Here is a 24,647-nt window from a genome sequence, read left to right as displayed (position 1 = left end):
TTAATAATTAAGGTCTGGAGGCAAAGATTTGTTATCCTCTGTCAGTTTAGTATTGCTCTTTGGAACTGGAGGGAATTGCCCCGTATAAGTGTGGACTTAATGAGGAAGGTAACTTGAAAATAGTGATCGCCACAGCTTTTTCATTAAGCTGTAAAACTTCTGTGTTTAAACAGCAGGCAAAACACAGTAGATACTTGCATGTCTTTCAGATAATTGATGTTGCATATCTTACTCATATGCTAGTATGCTGCAGTTTTGCGTGTACTTTTTTTGTTTTGTTCAGGTTGTTTATGGATTTAGCTTAATTAAAATGCTACACTATAAAGTGATGTGGCAGCATTTGAAGGGTAACATTATATACTGTAGATGACTTGCACGTATACTGTGTGCTGAATAAAATGAAAGCAACTGTATCAATTCGGCAACTGCTGACTTTCAAAGAATTCCACCCACTGTTCCTATAAAACATTTTCAAACTCTATATTCATAAATTTCTGACACAACCTGAAAAAGATGTTAATAGTATGCAGATTTTGTTTGTGGCCAAATATTAAGTCACAAGCATTTTGTGCTATACAATGTATGTTTATTGGTTTGAGAACCTAGTCAATAAGGAGTTTGAAAACCATAGTCAAGTATGTTGTCATTCAGTTTTTAAAATTATAAAACAATATACCTTTTTGTGAATTTTTTTTTTTGGTCTTATCAACACATTCCAGGGACCAGTTTCTTTCAAATGCCGTAGTCAAGAGATGAACTGCAAAAGTACTTCTAAAGATGACCCAACTTCTGGCCAGCTTTGATGTAATTTGTACTGTGGAATGAAATTGTAATGGAGAATTGAAATACACAAAATATAGTAGATACAACAGGGGGTTTAGCTCTTAGTTAGTTGGATCCATTCTTCCTGTACATTCAAATTTGAATGAGGTCTTTGAATCTTCTGTGCTCAGAATTTTCACTCCTGAGATGAAGCATTATGGAATCCAGCACTCCAAGGTTTTGATGTGATGAATTCAGACTTGGGAGAGATTTAAGAAGTGTTTCAACACTGCTGATAAAAATTGCATATACCTTATGACCCAGAGTCCAAACAGTAATTCAAAAAGTGGTGATCGTACAAAACCAAAGAAATTAATGGTTCAAGCCAGTGGGAACAAGTGACAACAGTTTTCTTTTTTTTTATGGTGTTAAGGGAGTAGTCCATATTGAATACATGCCTGAAAAGGCCAACATGACCAGTCAGTATTGCTCTTGTTTGTTGTGTTATTTCTGGCAGTCAGACAATGCCCTGACTCGCTCTCTACACAAGTTGCAAAGTCTGCCATGTTCAAACTGAAGAGACTCCACATCAAGGTTATTATAGTTAATGAAAAATAAAATCAAAACTGAAACTATTATTAAAAAAACATTTTCGTAAATTGAAATAAAATAACAAAACTGAAATGAAAGTGTAAAATTAAACAAAACTGTTAAAGTAGCTGGAAAGACTAATTGAAATAAAATAATTCACTAAAAATTTGTTTTTGAATGAATATTCTTGCTGTTAATTTTTAACCCTTATAACTTTTTTAACTCTAAAACTGAAAGTCCTCCACCACGAGCCACCCGCACATATTCATCCAGTGTATGGAGATGGTGATGGAGGGCGGGTGTTCGCACAGCATTTGCAGTGACCGAACAAGGTTGAATATGCACGTAAAGTGTGTCGAATAGAAAGCGATTTATGCGTCACCTTTCTTTGCACTTGTATATAAAGATGTAATTCAAACGCCTGAAATTGGACTGTGCTGGTCAACAAAAATTTTACCATATAGACAGAAAAATCACGAGTGAGTAACGTTTCAGGTTTTCTCAGGTGCCTGCTTTTTGTTGACAGCAATTCACCTGCCACTTCGCACATGAAGTATAGATAGATACTTTATTAATATAGAGAAAGTATAGTAATCATGAAAAAAATTCGACCTCGAGATTTTGATGAATTTTGACGTTTTAAACCTTCTTGTGTCCGAAAATAGTTTTTTTTGGTATTGTGTGTGGGTGGGTGTGTGTGTATATAAACATAACTCAAAAATGCAAGTAGATAGATGGATGAAATTTAGCATGTGGTTGTTACACCAAAATTGTAGATCTGTATTAACTTTTGGGCCAAATCCATCAACCAGAAGTGGTACTTTACCTGAACACATACTCGTGTGTGGTTTTTTTTTTTTTTTTTTTTTTTTTTTTTTTTCTTCTTGCAGCTGCAGAGTCCGATATTATTCTACTTTACTTTTATAGTAATTGCTCAAAGTGTTATTTGTTGTTGATGGTTCTTTTAATGTACATAATATAATCACTGTCTTGCGGTTTACTCCTCAAATATCCATCCCCATATCTGAGTACACGAGAGTCTAGGTGAGACCACTCCCGATTTTTGAAAATAAAATTGCACTGATCGAGAGACTGACAAGGTCATCATACAAGATCAGCATATTGTTGCTGACCAATCACTTTTGTTTTAAAAACGTTGCTTAACAATGAAGCGATATAAACCTTGTAAAATTCCTGAGTTGGCAATGTCTCTTCGCCTACCTACTTGTAGTTCAGTAGAGTCTGCCAAGTGATGAAAAGCTAAACATACAAATGTGTTTTTGTATTTTTTTATATTTATTAATTTATCTTGTTTAGTTAATATTCACAGATGAAAAATACCTGATATTGTGAGAATAATCCAGTAGCAGAATTATATTTTAAAATCTGTCCCCATTTTTCAGTGTCTCTCTCTCTCTCTCTCTCTCTCAAAATAGTTGAAATCGTCATATATTCATTTTGTTCTTAACATCAGCCATATCATACATATTGCATAGCAGGGATTTTTCCTGCCTTACATCTAAACCTGCTGGGGTATGCTCCAGGTTTTCTGCGATCCTGCTGTGGATAAACAGGTTTAGATAATGTAGTGTTCCTAATCTCAGATGCTGTCTCTGTCGTTTTTGTGCTTGTCCATACTGTTATTACCTACTCTACTCATTAAGGGTTTACCATTATGCATGAGCTATTCAAGTCTCACTGCCCCTAACCTTGACACTACATGCTTGTTTTTCTTTGTTAGATGGGGTCTGCACACTGATTCAAGCCTAAGAGCCCTGTTCATCCTAAACCCCCATGATTTTCATACCTGTCAGACCACCGTAGATTTTCTAATTTTTGATATCTTTTCAGGCCTGGAGGTGGAAAAATTCTGTGTATAAATTGAATGTGCCAGAGATCAATATGGCTGATAGAAAATAACAAAGGCCAGTGTTTGAGATTTTTGAATGCAATATTGAAGGTATTAATTATAAGCACATTGTCATTGGAGCAGAATATTTTATGTGCTGTAGACATTTAGAGTAAAAAACCCTCACACCTTAAAATTCACCTAAATTTCATGACAAATTGGCCCATCCTTGGCAATAAAAGGAAAAGAAAAGTGCCAACAGTCAGTGCAGATTTGTTCAGCACAAATGACACAGAAAATATTTTAAAAATTATAAAATTGTGTAAAATCATTCATATTCAGTACCTGGTTTTGATTATGCTTGTTTTTATCAGACGAAAACAAAACCAAATAGTAAACTGTCACGTAGTGTAGTAAGCTTCCACTAACATTAAACTCGTATTATATCCAAATCCATTAAGTGTTCAGTTATGTCTCATTGTTACAGAAAACCTAAACTCTTTAACCGCATCATAATTACTAAAACTGGAAAAAAAAATTATTATAGTTTACTGTCAAATAATGCAGAGAGTACGCGACACGTGTTTCGCCCTCATTTGGGCTCATCAGGTATACACACTATACTGTTCCCCTCTTGGGGAATCGAACCTTGGACGTCGGAGACAAAGCCCTTTAAGCTGCGCCACGGTGTGTGGTTCATTTTATTTGACAGCCTGTAGGTCCGGAGTAATTATATTCGCAGTCCGAGTCTCGACGACCTGAATTGTGTGGGTGGTTACCTAGCAGGTAACGCTTGTGATTGGTCTGCCATTCAGGTCGTCGATCTGAAGACGCCAAGTGCATTACAGAAGAATGGATGTGAAAATGAGATGAAAGGTTTTATTGAGTGGCAAATGAGGTGTTACAGCTATTGGAACAAGCATATAATTGATTATGAAACCTTCTGAACACCTTCCATAGTGCCATTGGTTAAATAGTCTTTCAAAGTCCACAGAAACTTTATTAGAGAAAAGTGATGAAATCAATATCAAGACTTGCTATAAATGAGCAATGTTCTCGGGAGAATAAGTTGGTTGGAATATAAATGTGGGCAGTGCTAAGAGGGAAACCCTGATATTTACCTTGTGTCGGTAGTTAAATCAAATTTTTTTTTTTTTTTTGCATAATTTACATGGTTTCTGTTATTAACATTCTCATCCAGTGCCATATTATGTTTCTGCTAGCATGATGTCCTTATTTGGTGGCCATGATTGAAGTGTGCTTGCATATGAAATTGTGGGTGGCATGAAAATATGCTAAGCAAGTACTTTGTTTATGAATTAAAGACTCATTAGCTAAAGAATAGCTTCTTGAGCTATATCTTTTGTTGTTATCCAGCCAATCTTTTGTCTTTTAATTTGTTTACTTGGTCATTGTTTAGATTTGTTACCTTGTGTGGCCAGTCTGATTTGCTGTTTTGGAAGTTTGACTTTTAAAGGACTTCACCACTCATAAAATCTTTCACTGAGCATAATCACATTATTGAAGATTGTATAGATTCATCAAGGGCCACAAAGTGTGGTACTTATTTCACAGGTATACATCTATATGCTTCCTTTCAAAGAGAGTAAGTAGCATTTTAAAAAACTTCAGCCATGTGTTTCCTAGATCTGTGATATGCCCGCATTCTGATGATCCAAGAGTAAAGCTCTGTTAATAAAATGTAAACTTACTAATTCTTAACAGACTTGGCTAAAACAAAAAATGACATCGCACCTGCTTATAGGTTACTCAAAAGTGAAAAAAGTAATGTTTATTATTGATAAATAGAAAAGCTGTGGAAATTTTAAATCATTTCTTTGCAGGAAGAACTTCATAAGAAGTAATATTCTTAGACATTTACTTGTAATTCTATTAGATACAGCATCTTTTAATTTTAGTTGTCATTTGCAGATGTTTTCAAATAACAAGTTTTTCTTGTATTCTGAGTAAATGGCACCACTATATCAACTGTCGAAGATTAAATGTTCAGTTGAGTCTTGCTTTTGTGACCTCATTGATATTCACACAAAAACTGCTTCTCTGAGCTCTTATGAGTTCATGTTCGTTTCACAGTAACACTGTCCATTTTAACTTGTTTTAGTATTGTTTTGATCTACTAAATCTATTCTCCAACACCACAATTCAAATGTGCCAATTCTCCAGCTCTCAGCTGCCTTTATAATCCAACTTTCTCCCAACAATATACTATTACTAGGAAGACCATAGCTCTGACTATATGGATCTTTCCTGACGAAACAGTGTATTTGCTGTTTAATATCTCATCCATCTTATTTGCTATAGCTTTCTTCCCAAGAAACAAATGTCATTTAATTTAATGGCTGCATCTGCAAAGGTTTTTAAGTTCAGAAAAGTAAAATCTGTTACACTGGTGGGGGAGGGGGGTGAGGGAATGAGACAGTATTTGCTTAGGATTAATAGATCTGTTTGACATATTTAGTCTTCCTGATAGTGAATAAAACTTTTTTTTTTTTTTTTTTTTTTTATAAATGCTCTCTTCTTTTACCTCTACCAGACTCCTCAAACAGATCTGTTTTAAACAGATTCAAAAACTCATTAACAAAAGTGTGTTTGGTTTAATTCCTATAAATAGATATTTTCACATCTGTCTGACATAACAAACTCTGCTACCAGCATTTACTAGGTTGTTTATGAAACAATGCTACCCTGCCATATTGGCAGCATTTGAAGGGTCTGATGAAAAGTTGCTGCTGGAATGCTGGTATTTCCTTAGTGTTCACATTTTTGTAATATAATAAAATAGCTACTTATGAGCTTTAGCTTGCTAAAATGAGTCGTGTCTGGCAGAAGGGCTTTTACCTTAGCTCAAGTCTGCACACAGTACTGTGAGGTCAGTGATAGGTGAACTGGTTAATACTGTACTGTTAACCTTAAAAGTTTGTATTTTAAAGACAGTAGGGAAAAAAAATGTCTTGGGCTTTCCAATTTGTCATCTTGCACTTTTTGTAGTATTTAAATGATACCCAGGAATTGCCTTTTGGCTGACATAGGTTCATTTTATTATTATTATTATAATATCAGATAGGTCTCAAAAGGGGATTACATTTAGAGCAATATTGGAGCATACAGACATGGTCAAATTTGTTGATACTCTTACATTGAAACAGTGCTGTATGCCTCCTGAACTGTGATTAAATGAAAAATGATTGTCCCATGTATACTTTCATGGGGCGGCACGGTGGCGCAATGGGTAGCGCTGCTGCCTCGCAGTTGGGAGATCTGGGGACCTGGGTTCGCTTCCCGGGTCCTCCCTGCGTGGAGTTTGCATGTTCTTCCCGTGTCTGCGTGGGTTTCCTCCAGGCGCTCCGGTTTCCTCCCACAGTCCAAAGACATGCAGGTTAGGTGGATTGGCGATTCTACATTGGCCCTAGTGTGTGCTGGGTGTGTTTGTGTGTGTCCTGCGGTGGGTTGGCACCCTGCCCGGGATTGGTTCCTGCCTTGTGCCCTGTGTTGGCTGGGATTGGCTCCAGCAGAACCCCGTGACCCTGTGTTCGGATTCAGCAGGTTGGAAAATGGATGGATGGATACTTTCATGCCTTTGAGAAGTTATTGAGTAAAGCAAAGCAAGTATGGAAAGAGATAAAATACTGCATATTCTACAAAGATATTCTAAAATGGACTGGGCGCAATTGTTGGTATCCCTAGAAAAGATCATAAATTAGTGGATAACTGATTTTTTTCAAAGTAGCTATTTTCTTTAATAGCATCACACATATCTTCAGTCATACAATTGGTCATTCAGCCTATTTAAATGTAGAAAAGTCACCTTACTGTTTGGTATCATGTGTCCCACACTGAACATGGACCAGAGAGCACAAAGGAGAAAGTTGTCTGAGGAGATCAGAAAGAAAATTTATAGGCAAGCATGTTTAAGGCTAGAAGACTCCTTTCCAAGCAGCTTAATGTTCCTGTGACAACAGTTAAATATGTTAATACAAAGTTTAAGTTCCCTGGGATTGTAGCCAACCTCCCTGGATGTGGCTGAAGAAGGAAAATCAACCCCAGAATGGGTAGAAGGATAGTGAGAATGGCAGACAAAAAGCCAAGAACCGTTTCCAAAGAAATACAAACTGAACACCAAGGTTAAGTTCCATAAGGGTCTGATCACAACATTTGTTGCTTTTTAAGTAAAAGTGGGCTCAATGGAAGAAGACCTAGGAGGACTACTGTTGAAAGAAAAATATATAGAAAGGCCAGATTGCAATTGGCTAATACAGTATGTACTTTATATTGACTAGTCGCGATGCTTCTAGGACAGTGTCCTTTGAACACATGAGACAAAACTGGACCTTTTGACAAGTCACAACAGCATTGTGTCCACAGATGAAAAAAATGAAGCTACTCCTACTGTGAAACATGGAGAAGGATTATTATGTTTTGGGGTTGCTTTGTTGCATGTGGTATGGGGTGCCTTGAGTCTGTGCAGAGAATAATGAAATCTCGAAGACTATCAAGATATTCTGGAGTAAAATGTACTGCCCAGTGTCGAAAAGCTCCATCTCTGTCACAATGACCCAAAATACATACAAGCACACAAGAATGTCCAAGAACAAAACACTTGACTATTATGAAGTGGCTTTCTGTGAGCTCTGACCTTGAATTCTGATTGAACATCTATGGAAAGAACTGAAACGTTCAGTAGGGAGAAGGCAACTTTAGACCTGACACAGCTGAAGCAGTTTGCTCAGGAAGAGTGGGCCAGATTCCCTGTTGACGGGTGCTGAAGTCTCATTGAGAGCTACAGGAGTCATTTGTGTGTAGTGATTACCACTAAAGTTTGTGCTAACAAAATATTAGGTTAAGGGTCCCATCAGTTTTGTTCATGACATTTTAATTTTGTATTTGAAACTAGCTGCATGTGGTCTTTGGGACAAAAAACAAGCCGTTTTACTATATTCGTGAACTTGGAGAGGTGTCGGCTAATTCTTAAGAATTACTCAGGGCTGAGGATGTGGGCAAACTTTGTGCTTGCTGCACCACTGACTTTTGTAAGAAGACACTGGTGATTCCATATCTTAACTGTATTGCTGGCATACAAGTCCTTTTAATCTTTGTCTTGAGAAAATATCTTCAGATAGACCGTTTTTAGTGAAAAGCTCAAGCCTTGCCCTCCATTGCTAAGGTGTTTGACTTGCACGATGTTGAACCGCAGCGATTACTTTGTTTCGAAGTTCTCTCTTTATCTGTGTCATTTGCACGATGTTATTGTTGCAAGGCAGCATTTGCTTTGCACAGTTCTTTCACAGTGAGACGTGAGGTGCATTCATGTTAAATGTTAAAGGGCATGTATGTGCCATCTACTGGCTGATGTTAAATGTGAGCAGAGTGGACTGACGCAACACCTCACCAAACACCGCCTCAGTTGCTTTCGTCTCTGCTACAGTCCACATGCACTTCTGAGCCACGTTGACTTTTCATTGTTCTTTTCGGTTTCGGCAGCTTTTCTATATATAATCCACCAAGTCGCCAGACCATGGGATACGCACACACGCAAGACAGAGCCCCACCCGCCAACTCTAACCCTCCTCCTGTGTCCACCCTCGCTCTCGAGGCATGAGCAGGCAGTGCACATGGGGTACGCACGTCGGAGCGTTGTTCTTAGTCACGGAAGCATAGTCATACAGTCTGCTCAACAATACGCTGACTACATGAATACTTCTGGAGTTTATGGTGGCGAGGCACAAATTGTGGCAATGTCCCAAATGCTTCCAGCTACTATCACCATTCACTTCCGAGATATCCCTGACCCCATCAGATTCAAATTTGCCTTTTACTTTTACACGCAGACAATTTCCTGTTAGATTGGCCTTTGCAATGACAATTAATAAGGCACAGGGCCAAACTTTCAAAAAGATATGCCTGTATCTGCCAAAAGCAGTTTTCAGTCACGGACAATTGGAACTCTGGAGAGAGCAACATACATCTTTTCATTCACTCGGTCGTATCCTCAAACCCACCCCATTTGGACAACTGTCTTTCAGGAAATGTTCACCCATCAATAAATAATTATGTGGCGTATGCTACGCTGTGGGTTGACTAGTATTATATACTAGCAAAATACCCGTGCTTCGCAGCGGAGAAGTAGTATGTTAAAGAGGTTATGTAACCATATATATATATATACATAAACATATATACATATACACATCCACATATACACATATATATAATAATATTTGCAGCTGGAGATCCACGAAGGGAGAAAAAACGAATCACGTATCATAAAATAGTTTTTTTATTCCTGAGCTTTCAACCCCTATCAGGGGTCTTCATCAGAGGATAATGCTTAGACTTACAAGAATCAAAGGCATTATATAGCAACACATTCGGTGTGGGGGGTAGTAGGTGACTAAGTCAGTATGATCGGGGGGGGGGGGGGGTTGCATAGTTTAATTATTGTGTACATGTCCTTCTTAAGTTGGCATATGCTGGATTTATGTCCAAGTGTCTGTTGATGGCGTTTTTATCTGATAGCCAAGACTCGGCCAACCCTCTGGCACTTTAGTACTGGCCTTAAATTTTACATTTACGTTGTCCCAGTTGAATGTGTGTCCTGTCGATTTAGTATGTGCGTATATCAAAGAGAGTGCGTCCTTTCTTCTGACGGCGTTGCGATGTTCCTGTACACGTGTTGAGATTTTTTTTGACATTTGTCCTATGTATAACGCTGAGCAAGAATTGCATGGAATACTATAAACTGCGTTTTGTGTTTCGGCTGTCGATTTGTTTTTAGCATTAAACAGTACCATGCGCAGATTGTTCGTGGGTTTATGTGTTATTCTGATGCCCCACTTGGTCAGGGTGCTTGCAGTGCCTTCTGACACATTATGGTGATACGGGAGTGAATGCCAGGTGGGGTGGAGGTTCTGATTTAAGTCGATTGTATGCTGATTCCTTTGGCGTCTGCTGTGTAGACTCCGATTAATGAATGTTTTTGAGTATCCGTTCGAGGTGAAAAGTTGGAAGAGATAGCGTCTCTCATTAATTTTTGTTTCCTTGGTATTACAATGAGTGTGGACTCGTTTAAATAGGGTTTTCACGCAGCTCCGTTTATGAGATACCGGGTGGTTGCTGGCGAAGTGTAGAATCTTGTCTGCGTAGCATTGTTTGTGGTAAACACTTGTGGTCAGGGTGGCGTCACTATTTCTTTTGATGTAAATGTCCAGGAAGCTGATGTGTCGGTTGAATTCTTTTTCCATTGTGAACTGGATTGCAGGGAATATTGTGTTAATATGATTGTAGAACTCATTCAGCTGGTTCTTTCTTAATATGACGAATGTGTCGTCTACATAGCGTATCCAAATTTTGGGTGTAATCTGGGATAAAGTTATGTTTTCAAATCGTTGCATTACCAGTTCAGCTAGGAGTCCAGATAACGGTGATCCCTTTGGCATGCCTTCTTTCTGTGTGTAATACTTGCCGTTGAAATGAAAGTGAGTTTTTTGGCAAAGTGATATTAGGTGCATTATGTCTTTGATGGACAGTTTGGTTCTTGTCTCTATGGTGGGGTCACTATCCAGTTTCATTAATAGTGTTTCTGTGGCCAGTTGGATCGGGATCATGGTGTATAGCGATACAACATCAAACGAGACCATGATCTCGTCCTCGGCGATGGATACGTCTTTCAAGCGCTGTAATGCCGACTCCGCGCTGTTGACGGAATAATCTGAGTCGTCAGTTAAATGTTTAAGTAGTTGGAAAAGTCTTTTTGACAAGTTGTATGATGGTCCGCCTATTAGGCTAACCACTGGTCTGTATTTTAGTGGTGTTTTGTGTATTTTTGGGAATCCATAAAATTCCGGGCAGTTAGCATCATTAGATTTCATTTTGTGAAAGTTCTGTACATCCAGGCTATATACTTATTGGCTCCTGTATTTAGGATATAGCGGGTTGGATAATGGATGGATGGACATTTGTATGCATAGCCCTATTTGCCCGTTTTCTTTTTTTTCTTTCTTCAGTAATATTTCAGCAAACCCGGAGCTTGTCAGTTCAAATCCTGGTACTGACACCACTGTGTGACCCTGAGGAAGTCACTTCACCTGCCTGTGCTGCAAAAAACAAAAGTAATGTAACAAATTGTACCTCAGATGTTGCAAGTTGCTGGAATAAAGGCATAAGTAAAATAGATTAATATGTATTATACACATAGGAACTATTAATTTATTTTCAGTTAAGTCATCTGCAGCAAACCTTTATAAATGAGGGTTTCTCCTTTTTAGATAGTGCAAACTGTTTCTTCTTCATTGACGTTTTCTCTTGGAGAGCTTTTTTCATTTCATTGAAAATTAAAGCAGCAGCTGCCAAAATATGTAGCCTTCTTATTAATTTTTCAACATTGTGTAAAATTTATAAAGTAACATAAAAGGTTTAAATACTGGTTATCCTTTTACACTAAAATATTACTAAAGAGATACAAAAAAAGTAAAATGCATATGTTCTTTTTCTTTAAGGAGATTAAATATTACTGAAGAAAGAAAAAAAAAAACAAAACTAAAACAGCCAAATGGGGCTATGCATACAAACTTAAAAGGTTTAAATAAAACAGAAATAAACACTTTTATTTTTACTTCCTTAACTTGTGGAGGGTGTATCCTGTAGCAAAGCCCTAACTTTTTTCGTGAAAGCCCGTTTCAGTCAATAAGTCTTAAAAAGAGGTGTAAAGATATTGACAATAAGCTACGCAAACCCACCGAGACATGGAATCGTTTAAATCAAGTATCATTACATGTTCCTTTCTTAAAGAGAAGTAAGGCAGTACTTATATATATATATATCTCTATTATATCTAAATCCCCGCGAAGTACTGCTTTTAAATTTTTATTAAGAAGAAAAGCTTTTTAAATTGAGGGAAAATATCTCAATAACAATTTGTTAAGGATCTGTTTTTTTGTGAAGCAGCCTTAACACCGCTTTTCCGCTGTTTTATAAAGGAACGCCATATAAGGTCTTCCTTTTTCCTTGCTTCGCCAAGGAAGGAGCCTTTTTATTAAATCCAAGGGTTCTTTGCTTTTTTTTTTTTTTTTGTTTATTACAATTGTTAGTTCTGTTTGTATACAACGCTGTCAGTTCAGCACTCCGGTTGTAATATGACCAAGCCGTGATAGCTTACTGTTAAGAATGCAACTTATAGTTGTGCATGAGAAAAGCAATCTTGCCTCAAATCAATGGCAACCTTTTGTAGGTCTATGAACTTAATTTAAACTTTAGGTTTACACGGTGCTTTCTTTCCGAAGTACCTGCACTCATGAATATGTCTGTATGCGTCAGTCGCTCAAATCCCCGCGCTTCGCACCGGCGAAGTACTGCTTTTAAACTTTTATTAAGAAGAAAAGAAAACCTTTTAAAATTGAGGGAAAATGTACCAATAACAGTTTAAGGATCTGTTTTTTTGTGAAGCTGCCTTCACTCGAGTGATCACTTCAAGCTGACTTGCTGGCTAACCATAAGCGTTACCTGGTAGGTAACCACCCATACAATCAGATTGTGAATCAGACTACGAATGCCGTGAATGTAATTACCCCGATCTACATGCTGTCAAATAAACGAACCACACGCCGTGGCGCAATTTTAGGGGCTTCGCCTCTAGCGCTGACGTCTGAAGTTCGATTCCCGTAAGGGAGTGAAGTGAGTGGGTGGTTACCTACCAGGTAACGCTTATGGTTGGCCAGCAAGTCAGGTAACATCAGCCACGGTGCCTTCAGTTGTGAGAAGCAGATCATAGAATGGAAGAAAATAGTTTACTGTCAAATAATGCAAAGAGTACGCGACACGTCTTTCCCCCTTATTCTTGGCTCATCAAGCGTACACACTCACTGCACTCGCTTACAGTAATCGAACCTCGGACGTCAGCGCTAGAGGGGCTTCGCAGAGGTGAAGTATTGCTTTTAAATTTTAATTAAGAAGAAAAGAAAACCTTTTTAAATTAAGTCTTAAAAAGAGGTGTAAAGATATTGACAATAAGCTACGCAAACCCACCAAGACATGCAATCGTTTAAATCAAGGCGCGAGTCGAAAAACACCATCCCATAATATTAGTTAACGATTAACACATTTCTATATGTATTGTAAGCATACAATACAACTGATAATATGTTGCGCTTATTTATCTGGTGTACCGACATTTTTGCGCGTTTAACGGCTGAAATTTAACGTGGTTTGTGCCCTTCAGAATGAAAAGAGTTTGCATTTACCTTTTTAATAAAAGGCGAGCTTTTAAGCCTGAGAAATCACCCCGTAAATGCACACGTTTAATTGCACGTGTTAATATGTATGCTTACACAGTATTAAAAGACACTCAACAATTAATGTTATTTACCTTTGTTCCCACGTTTAACTCGTGCTGTAAATCTCTTCCTCATTTTCAGTTCACGTGATTACGTAGGAGGCGTAATACGTGATGACGCGATACGTGACTCCGCCTCCTCCATTAGAGTATATGGACAAAAAACAGGTTCCAGTTATGACCATTACGCGTAGAATTTCGAAATGAAACCTGCCTAACTTTTGTAAGTAAGCTGTAAGGAATTAGCCTGCCAAATTTCAGCCTTCCACCTACACGGGAAGTTGGACAATTAGTGATGAGTGAGTCAGTCAGTCAGTCAGTCAGTGAGGGCTTTGCCTTTTATTAGTATAGATAGTTTAACCCTTTTCCTAATCAGCGAGCAGTTTTCACTGCTAATTAATGCTTTTTCCCTTTATTTTAATAGCCCTGTTTTTAAGGATTCAGTCCTCTGAATTGACTCATTTCTTCATTAAATGGCAGCCAAACAGAAATGAGATGTGAAACAAGCCAAAAGATAACCAGCTAAATTGGAACGTCAAGCTCTAGCCAATTTCACTCCAACCATTTTCTTAATGAGAAGCCAATTCTTGCTGTTAATTAAAGCCGTTATTGAACGTGTTGCTGCTCTCATTCTGCCACAGCAGACTGTTGATCTATTTTTATCTAAGACTGCCGTCAAGATGTTTTGGTGACCTGAGCAGACTAACATGACCTAGACCTTCACCTTTCTTTATTTTCAAGTTAGCTGGTCACATGGCAGTTTGTTTTGTGTCTCTTTATTGTTTGGCAGCTCGTTAAGGAAAAAGAAACAACTAAGGGGTCTGAGTCATGTCAGTTAAAAACTAAGGCAAAACAAGTTAATCAGTAGCAAAAACTGGTCACTAATTAAGAAGATGGCTAGAATGAAAACCTGCAGCCCACCAGGACTGGAGTTGGACACCCCTACTCTAAAGCAAACTCGGATTTTTGCTAAATGTGGAATAAATAATGATGATGGTGTGAATTACTTTTGTCAGTTTCAAGTTATTTCAGAGACAATTGTGGTGGTTTCTTTTCTGTGGAAGGGTACCAAAAAATTTGACCACATCTATAGGTAAAGTTAAAAAAAAAAAAAAAAAAAAAAAAAAAAATACATTGAAGCTGAACCGGTGACTGCTGTCACAATATACCCCAATACAAAATTGTTCTACATGAAGAAATATCCTGAACTGTATCTGCTTCTCTGACATTTTTATATGCATATTTGATATCTTTTAAAACCAGTTGTTGAAATTCTTTTTTTTTTTTTTTTTTTATATAACTTTTTCAGTTTATCCATTACTGAACCTGCATAATCCAGTTCAGAGCTTGTCTCGGTGAGATCTGGTGCAAGGCAGGAACAATCATTGGATAGGTGCCAGTCCAACACTGGGTCCACTTGATATACTGTATCTATGAGATCGCAAGTGTGACCATTATGCCACCCTGCAAATGTAATACATTATTTTCTTTACTAAAGTATGAAATTCATCATCCTAATGCAATATGTGTAAGATTGTACGAGTCACAGGATTAACTGTCACTAAATAAGTGGTGCTTCTAAATGTTACATGCTATTACTATATAGAGTATGTCAGGCGAGACCAGTATCTTTGTCTACCCAAGAGAGTCAAGCAGTCAGTGGAATTTAATCTGTTCATTCTTTACTTCTCTGCAGCAATCTTGGCAGTACAGTGTCTTTGATGGGTATTATTTGTTAACAGGAACAAACCATAATAAGAATTAATTCACAACAAGAGCTTTCTCTCATTTTTGTGCATCTTTTCATCAAGTAATTACTGTATTGGTAATGAGTGAAAAGATAATGTTTGGTTCGTTTTGACACAAATTATACTTCGTTTTATAAATGTTTTTCTAGGTTCAAAGGAACTGATAAGCTCTGTTTGGTTATTGACCTGTTCTCATTCAAAACAAAAAGTTTTGATTGTCTTGATTATTTGAGGTACTTTTCTTGGCAAATCATAAATGTGCGTTCTGGGTTTTCAGAACTCTTTTTACAACTACCTAGCTGGTTGTTCTGGATTATGTGTTGTTTTTTTTACAGCAATTTTTCCCTTTGTTTTTTAAAATTGAGGTATGGGTGTAAAGCTGTTGCACATGGAGAAAGCTGTTGGTGGAAGTAAGCAGTGGAATTTGTTTATTCCATATAGTGATTGTTGTAAGAGTCAAATTCTTAATGGTGAATTTACCTTAATGTTTACCTAGTTTGACCATGAATGTGTAATGTACCTTTTACAATAATAATTATTCAGTTCCACCCCTTTTAAGTTAAACGTAATGGAATGTTCTTAATGTTTGTGTGTCAATAGAATAACCCTTCGACTGAAGTTGGACGGCTAGAAAGAAACAAACTATTAGATAGGCGTTAAGGACATACAATTTTTTGACCATAACGTACTTATGTACATATGTGCAGTGAATGAGATATCCTAGAAACCCTAAAGAATGTAACCTAGATTCTCCGAAATATCATAGACAGGACATTTTTTTAACCTGCATTTTTTTTTTTTTCCTTATTTTGTGTGAACTGTTTGCATTCAATTTAACAAAAATCTAAACAAAGACTCTTGGACTATGGAGGGTTTTTTTTTTTTCCCCCCCCATGCAAGTCATACTACTGCCGGAATGCCGTATCTGCATTTGAACTTTTTAGGAAACACTTTACAAATGCAGCTACATTTTGCAATTCCATCCATCCACCTTCTTTACTCTAACTTGGAGTCTCAGGGAGTCCTACCTAGGAAGCAAAGCAGGAAGAATGAGTTTAGAGTCTCTGATGAGCCATACCGTTTTAAGATGTTAGAGATGCGTTTTTTTTTTTGTGTTTTCCCTGAGACAGACAAATAGCTGAACTAGTTTTAGCTCTCGTGTTGAGCTTATAGGAGAAGTAGGTTTAGAAAATGAAGAGACTTATAATAATAAGACTAAATGAAAAGACTAATGCTTACTGTTTAAACATAGAGAAACCTCTTCATAGCTACAGTCAAGATGACATCCTAACATGAAATATAATTTTCCAGGGTTGAACCCATTCTCAATTTCATAGTTATTGCCCAGTTAACTAGTCTTTTGCCTACTAGGCACTTCTGCTAAAAAAAACCTGTTAAAGATAAGAGTGGACGGTGATCCATTTTTTAAACTTGTTTGAGATTTATTCTGGTGATCATTTGTATATAAGATTACTTAAAGGCATTAAAAAGTTTTAAATAACTAGCTGTAAGTATTTCCCCAGACCATAAGATGTTAACATGGGGTGGGATCTGTTGCCTGCAGCTAAGAAGCTGGAGTGAGAAAGTGAAAGAGGACGTGGCTCCTTTAACAAACTGAAGGTTACATGGATGCAGGTAAACCCAGAGCCACCAGAGGGCTGTTTCCTTGAACTTTCCCAGGTTCCCCTGCAGTCCTGAATTCCACATCTTTCTTAAAAGGCCAGGCATTTTTCCTGAGGATTATATAATTGAATATCTAGTAGGGGCCTGCATAGTCTAATGCACTCTGCTGCCAGCTACAGGGGTGAGAGCTCCTGTCCTGTTAGGAAATCTAACCCCATTGTGGTTCTGTAACACGAACATGGCTATTGTCATTGCCATTGGTAGCGAACTCACAGTGAAGGCAATGAATGGTCCACATCTAGTCCCAATTTGCCTAAAATGGGCTGCAGTTTTGATGCCGATTAGTGTACAAGGGGTGTGCAGGCAGAAGAGGGTAAAACTAGCAGGGCTTTGGAAGACCCTAAGAGAGGCCAGAGGCCACAGGAGAGTAATCCCAGTTAATGTACCAGATACCCAAGAACAGCTATAGATGATAAAATGCAGTCTTCCACCAGGATGCCAGAAGGCAGACTTAGCAGTTGACAGGGATGCTTGGCTATTTTAAGAGACATTTTCTGCTCCGGATTAAAGAAAAGACTATTCTAACAGCTAGCAAACTGAACACTGTCTCAAACTAAGAATACTGGGACCACATTGCCATTTTAAAGACCTTTTTAAAAATAAATTCATTGCATTATTAAGAGGTTTAATATTGAGATGATTACCTCAGACGTGTTCATTGTTATGGAAAGGATGCTTTTGTTAGTTTTTGTCCAAATTAGAGAGAGAGCCCACTGAGTCTTTGGGCTTTAAGGCGGCTGAAGTCTCCTTAGCATATTTTACCCATTGAAAAATTATTCAAAAATGTTAATTGTTTTTCAACATAAATACAATAGATCTGTCTAGTGTCCACTGCTGTGCTAACGCACATTTAGTCCTTCATATGACACATTTTAAAACTATCACCAATACACAGCTCAGTGTTGCAATTGGGAACAGTAGAAGCATGTTTCTTTGCACACTTTTCTATTGCTTAAGCATGAGATGGTATAATGACAGTTCCCAAACCTCATGATCGATACATCCTTTGTGTTATTGTAGGCTACCATATCACAAGGATTAGCGACTTTCACATTTCCCCTGACACAAGCATTGACAGTTGCTGCATTGTAAGCAGTGCTTAGGGGCTAAAGTCTTTGTTGTTTTTCCACTTGATCTCAGTAAGTTTTTTTGTCATGCTCCACAGTGAACCTTCAAGCGATGGAATTCACCAGACATTTAATAGTCATATAGTGCCATATGCATCGATTTCACTATGTGTTAACATCCATCCATTTTCCAACCCTGCGAACACAGGGTCACGGGGGTCTGCTGGAGCCAATCCCAGCCAACACAGGGCACAAGGCAGGGAACCAATCCTGGGCAGGGTGCCAATCCACCGCAGGACACACACAAGCACACACTAGGGCCAATTTAGAATCACCAGTCCACCTAACCTGCATGTCTTTGGACTGTGGGAGGAAACCCAGGCAGACATGGGGAGAACATGCAAACTCCACGCAGGGAGGACCCGGGAAGCGAACCCGGGTCTCCTAACTGCGAGGCAGCAGCGCTACCACTGCGCCACCGTGCCGCCCTATGTGTTAACATCTGATTACAATTCACATTGTCCTCCCTATCGTTTGATTCAACTAATGGTTAATTTTTGGCTTATTCTAAAACTGGCTTTACAGCTTATTGTTTACACAGCATTGTGTTGGGGCTCCACCCCACTCATGAATATTGAGTTACCTTAGAGTGACAAAATGCATAGAAATATTAACGATGATTTGCAGCATAATGTTACTTTATCTGCTGGATGGCAGCAAAATACTGTCCTGATAATTTTTCGGGCTTAACTCTGAAAAGTTGATCGTGTACATGTTACCTTGATTCTGACTTGGGCTTAACCGTAATTACATTAAATTCTGAACCTGAGTAACATTTGAGGTTAACACCAAGGAGGTTTAAAACCTATTCCAAACTCACTTTGCCCACATTTGTACTCGCTTTCCGCTTATACATATTTAAAATTTAGTTTTCAAGTGTGACAAAATGAGTGTTTACGTTCTAATGTTTATGTTCACTATTGTTATTATCAATTGAATATTAACTTTGCCACTATCATGTCAAGCACAGACTTAAATTTAATTTGCTTTGTTTTTATTACTTGTCTTTGGTAAAGGCATATGGATAAAGTAATAATAATAAACCACATTCTGAATTTGCTTATTCCAGTTAGGTTTGGGGGAACTGAGGCCAATCCCAGCAGCAGTTAAAAGCCAGGAAAGAATCCTGGACAAGCTGACCATCTATTACAAGGTACACTTGACCCCACACACATATACTCTCCCCTAGTTACGCCAGGCCAATTTAGAGTCGGCACATGCATGTATATTTATTTTTATGCTGTTTATAGCTTTACTTGCTGTAAGAATGCTTAGCATGAATTATGCCTACTTCATGTAGGTCTGGAGAATAATACATTGCATAAAGAATAAGGGAGGGAAAAAAAAAAAAAAAAAATCAAATGAAACAATTGTAACTGATGGTAAACGGAGTGCCACACTTCTCAGCTTACATACGCTGTTATCCTGTGATGCTGTTTTTCATTTAATGAAAAAAGATTTGGAGTAATTCTTGTTATTGTTCCAACTATACCACTGAATGACAAAGGGTTCATGTGCCATTCACATAATTAAGTAAATTACACAGAAGCTGAAATCATAAGCTGTCTTTATATAACAAGTGTCTGCCAGCTATTCTTTGGAGATTTTTTTTCCACATTTTATATAAAAATAAGGCATATTCACAAGATTTAAGTGCATTCTGCCATAGCTTAGCTCTTTATCTGAGTCAGAATTACTTTTTTAATTTTTATTTTTTGTGGCTTTGGTTTTATTTCCTCTTTTGAATGAAAAAAGTATACAGCTGTTGCTTAACATTTGCTGATTGATAAGAGTACCTACATATCTTCAAAGGCCTTAAATGTTACCAAACTTTTCCCTGTTGCAGCTGAGGAAAGTACTTTACATTTGAAGGTTAAGTCTAAGGTATTGGAGACATCAAGTATCTTTCATTATTTTTCTTTTTTCCCCCCAGGATCAGCATGCAACTTTGAAGATGAAGTCATCAGGATCACTGGTAGAAGCCCCTCCTTTATTAATGTTTTGGACAGAGAGCACAAGAGCTCTGAAAATACCATATGGCAGTCAGAATTCCCAGTAGGAGCTGCCAGGGAAAGAACATTCTAAATATGCTTCAGAGCAATTTGCAGTGGCATCTTGTCTTGCTAAATTTCTTGACCTGTGGCCTGGAGATATGCGTGGCAGCTGGAATTACATATGTTCCTCCTCTACTCCTGGAAGCAGGGGTTGAGGAGCAGTATATGACGATGGTTTTAGGTAAGCTCTAATTACACGGTGATCAAAGAATGGTGCACTTAACTAGTCTCACTTTAGAAAACCAATGATACTGAATATGTTTTGTGCATTTTTGTGTTGTGCAGATGAACTGCTGTTGCTGAAATTGACGGCTGGCACATTTTTATTTTTATACTAATCTTGACAGTTGGCTATTTAGTTTATTCATTTAGATTTTTTTTTTAGTGAAACTTAATAATCGAGCTTATAATGTTCAAAAATTTGAAGTATTGATTTTCTTTTGGCTGCTTATCAACGAGGACTGTAATGATACAGAGAAAAAAAACTAAAGAATGATGAGCATATTTTAAATAAAAAGAAACAAAATACAGCTATAATTTCTAAGATCAAAAGTAAATGCAAATCTTGCTTCCCATTGTCCTTTTGTGAAAATGAGTTTGGTGAGCTTTAATTGTAATGCTTTGGATTTTAACTGTACTATTTTTAATCCGTCTTCATTTTATATGGCTCATTCAATAGCATGCACCATTTTAAGGTGCTCTTTAGTGCACACACTGTCTTTACAGTTCTTCTTCACCAAGTAAGTAGTACAAAACATCCAATCTATGCATTTTAATGTACCTTGGTCATTCCTGTAACCATTTCCAGGGAACAGTACTTTTTTTTACTTCTGCATGTGGAAAGATTAACTTGTGTTTTGGAATCTCTTGTGTTTTTATTTTCATTCACTTTTGTATTAATGCCAGTTAACCATTTCTGAATTCTGTTTTACCCTGCTTTTCTACACAAAAAGCTCATGCGCGCAGTATATGTGATATGTTGCACAGTGTATCAGTACAAAAATGTTTTCTTGATATCTTTTTTGTTTTTGCATTTATCAGAAGGTAGTCTGTTTCCAACCTGGAAATTTGGGAATTAAACAAAATAACTACATGTTTAATTTAAATTTTACTAAACATTAGGTAAAATGTTTCATACTAAATTCAGTCATTATACTTTTGTCATGGACATTTTTGATAAATATTTTTTGGAAATTGTTACGCAATTCTAGTGTGAATGTAGTTTATGTTAAGGGTTTTGGTATAGCAATGCTCTATCTTCATGTCAGAAAAACCTAGGAGCTAGAGATGGATGTCAGGATGAACGAGTAAGGCCGGGTTTATACTTCACGTGATGCATGCTCCCGCGGATGCTACTGCTACACAAATGTTTACTGTTTATACTTGTGTGTGTACTTTATGTAAATCTGGAAGATTCCACCAGGTGGCAGTGCAACATATCGTCACGGTAAGAACAGGTTCGGCTTCCTTGTGTTAATTGTCTGAAACATCCATCAGTCCAGGGGTGGGCGCGAGGCAGAAACAATCCCTGGACAGGGCATCAGCTCATTGTAAGGTGATTACAAGCATACACATACACTAGTGTCATTTTAGCATCACCAAATCCCCAAACCTGCAAGTCTTTGGAAGGAAACCAGAACACACTGTGGAAACTGACCAGGAAAACATGCAAACTCCAGGCAGGGAGCACAAGAGATGTGACTCCCTACTGCGAGGCAGCAGCGTTGCTGCTGTGCCACTGTGTGTAATAATTAACTTCATTTAAATAATGAATACTGTTAACGATTATCTATAAAATGTAACACACATACTTTTAATGCATTTCATCATGAAAATGATATCAAGTATAAATGCAAGGATTCTACATGTGCAGAGAGCTGGAGTATCATACATTTAATGTGTTCTGTGCGGTGATTGCTGCTTGCTGCTGCTGTCAGGTCAGGAGGAAGTCCCAGAAGCATGTACAGATTAACAACTGGGTCAGGTTTAAGATGACATTTACTACAGTCTACTTTAATTGTAAAATAAACTGAGATTAAAGTGGATATTTCAAGATTTAAGCCGAAATTTCCACTTTAATCCAAGCTTGCATATTGTAATCTTTTTAGTTAGCCAATAAAAGGTGTCATTTTGCTTGGCTTTTCTCTACATTCATAATGGCTAACACGGTACAACACCCTAGTACCACTTTAATCACATAATGGACATTTTCACTGTGTCCCTAACTATCTTAAACCATGGTGGCTCAAATACGTTGCCGTACATTCTGATGCTGTTATAAAGGTGCAAAAAAAAAAAAAAAACTGTGCAGGAGATAACTAGTATGTGAGACCTTTAAAATGTATCGTGTCACTACATTGGAGAATATGCAGCACTTGAAATATAAAAGCACCACGAATGCATTTGTATATCAGCATTTTGCTTCACCATAACAAATCATTCATCAAACATCGAAGAACGCACATTGATCCTGATGTCACGTTCCTACTTGATTGCACTGTGCTCCCTGACTTTTTGCTGGTACTGCAACTCATGTATGCGTCTCGTTAATTTCTGAGGGCATGCTCAGAGGACGTGTCAAATGAATGCTGAGAACATGTGACAGCCAAGATGAGTGTGTGTACATGTTCTGAGCGTGAAGTATAAACTGGCCTTTTATATGCAGATAGAGCATACTTCTCTGGGGGTGCTGTGAAAAAGATCATCTTTTTAAATTTCTTGGTGTCAAATGGGTCCAAAACACTTTGACTAAAATGAAGATTCCAACTCCTTAACTTTGTAAGATATTTGAGGAAAGCCCAGTATCAATCCTCGCCAGCTTCTGCACCTATCCCACTGAGGACTGCAAAGAGGGAGTTGATGTAGGGTCAGATGTAAAGTAGCAGACAGCTGCCAGGACACCTCTATAACACACACCGGCATAGAAAAGGAAACAGTATTACTAAAGACCTCCACCATCCCTCCCAGACATTTTTCTCCAGTCTGAAAAATGCTACTGGGCCATCCCTCCATCTATTTTCTGTGACTTAATTGGGTCCGGGTTGTCTAAGTAAAGATGCTCAGATGTTCCCTTTCCCTCTCATCTCCCCCAACTTCTCTGGATGGATGCCAAGGCATTCCCAGGCATGCAGAGAGAGATCCTTACTCTAGCATGTCCTGGGTCTGTCTAGTGGTCTCCCTCAGCTGGTACATTTTGATGCAGAAGAGCAGTGGCTGTACCTTTTAGGATCAGCCTTAAAGATAATGAGAGGAGTACAGACATTCGGGAGGAACTCAAACACCCTGCAAAGAAACTCTTTTCTGCCACTTGTATTCACAACCTTGTTCTTTCTGACACTACCCACAGCTTGTGACTGTAGATGAGGGTAGGAGCGTAGATTGATGGGTAAATCGAGAGCTTTGCCTTTTGGCTTGGCTCTCTCATTAGCACAACTAACAGGTGCAGGACTGTGGACACTGCTCCAAATCTGGCTGTGTATTTCCCACTCCCTTCTTACCTCACTTGAGAACAAGATCCCAAGATAATTAAACTCCACTGCTTGGGGCAGACCCTCATCCCCCACCCGGAGAGCGTATTCCTCCCTTTTCTGGCTGAAAAACATGACTCGGACTTGAAGGTGCTGATCCTCATCTTATCCACTTCACACTTCACTGCAGATCACCCCAGTGTACATCTAAGTTCACAGCCCGATAAAGCTAACTGGACCACGTTCTCCACACACACAAAAAAAAAAAAAAAAAACGATCCTGAGGTCACCGAACCGGATACCCTCCATTCCTTGTCTGCACCCAGAAATTCTGTCCATAAATATTATAAACGGAACAGGTGACAAAGAGAAGTCATGGCTGAGACCCACACCCACAGAATCTGACATGCTGCCTGCAATGAGAACCAAGATTTTGCTCCGGTTTTAGTGGGAACAAATAGCCCACAACAGCAGGCCCCACAAAACAACCCAAATAACCCCACCCCCAAGAAATACCCTGAGGGATTTCATCATATGCCTTTTCCAAGTCCACAAAACACATGTAGACTGGTTGGGCATACTCCCATGAACCCTGTAGAATCCTTGTGAGGGTAAAATGCTGGTTCAGTGTTGTGTGACTTAGATGAAATCTGCATTGTTTCACATGAATTTGAGGCTTGACCAACAGCCGGATCCTCCATTCCACAGCCCTGACATGGGCCTTCCCAGCAAGGCTGAGCAGTGCGGTACACCTTTTCATTCCCTTTTTTAAAGATGGGGACCACCATCCTAGTTTGCCAATCCAGAGACACTGCCCCTGACCTCCATGCAATGTTGAAGAGGCATTTCAGCTAAGACAGCCGAACATCCAGAACCTTTATTCAACCCGTTTTTAATCCTTCACCTCTGGAACCTTGCCACCAAGGAAGTGTGTGGTGCTGTTGGGTGTTTAGTAATTTTCCATGGCCTCCTCAGCCTCCGCTCACACCTGAGCTTTTGTGCTTCTGCAACTGTCCTCACC

General features: G+C 38.3%; 1 protein-coding gene across 3 annotated transcripts in view; it reads left to right on the top strand.

Annotated features, from left to right (window-relative positions):
* LOC114657329 (solute carrier family 45 member 3) overlaps window positions 1-24,647 on the top strand; it is a 103,340-nt gene that overhangs the window by 40,195 nt on the left and 38,498 nt on the right. For 2 of the 3 annotated variants that reach the window (XM_028809091.2, XM_051924464.1), the window contains one exon: window positions 20,039-20,340. In XM_028809091.2, the coding sequence (XP_028664924.1) occupies window positions 20,142-20,340 (199 nt within the window). In that variant the 5' untranslated portion in view covers window positions 20,039-20,141. Of the gene's footprint in view, window positions 1-19,186; window positions 19,259-20,038; window positions 20,341-24,647 lie in introns of those variants that run through there. The other variant, XM_028809098.2, reaches the window with a different exon arrangement.

The sequence above is a fragment of the Erpetoichthys calabaricus genome, chromosome 1 (assembly GCF_900747795.2).
Source record: "Erpetoichthys calabaricus chromosome 1, fErpCal1.3, whole genome shotgun sequence".
Lineage (NCBI taxonomy): Eukaryota > Metazoa > Chordata > Cladistia > Polypteriformes > Polypteridae > Erpetoichthys > Erpetoichthys calabaricus.
The sequence above is the reverse complement of the archived record's forward strand: the minus strand, read 5'-3'. Positions and strand labels throughout refer to the sequence as shown.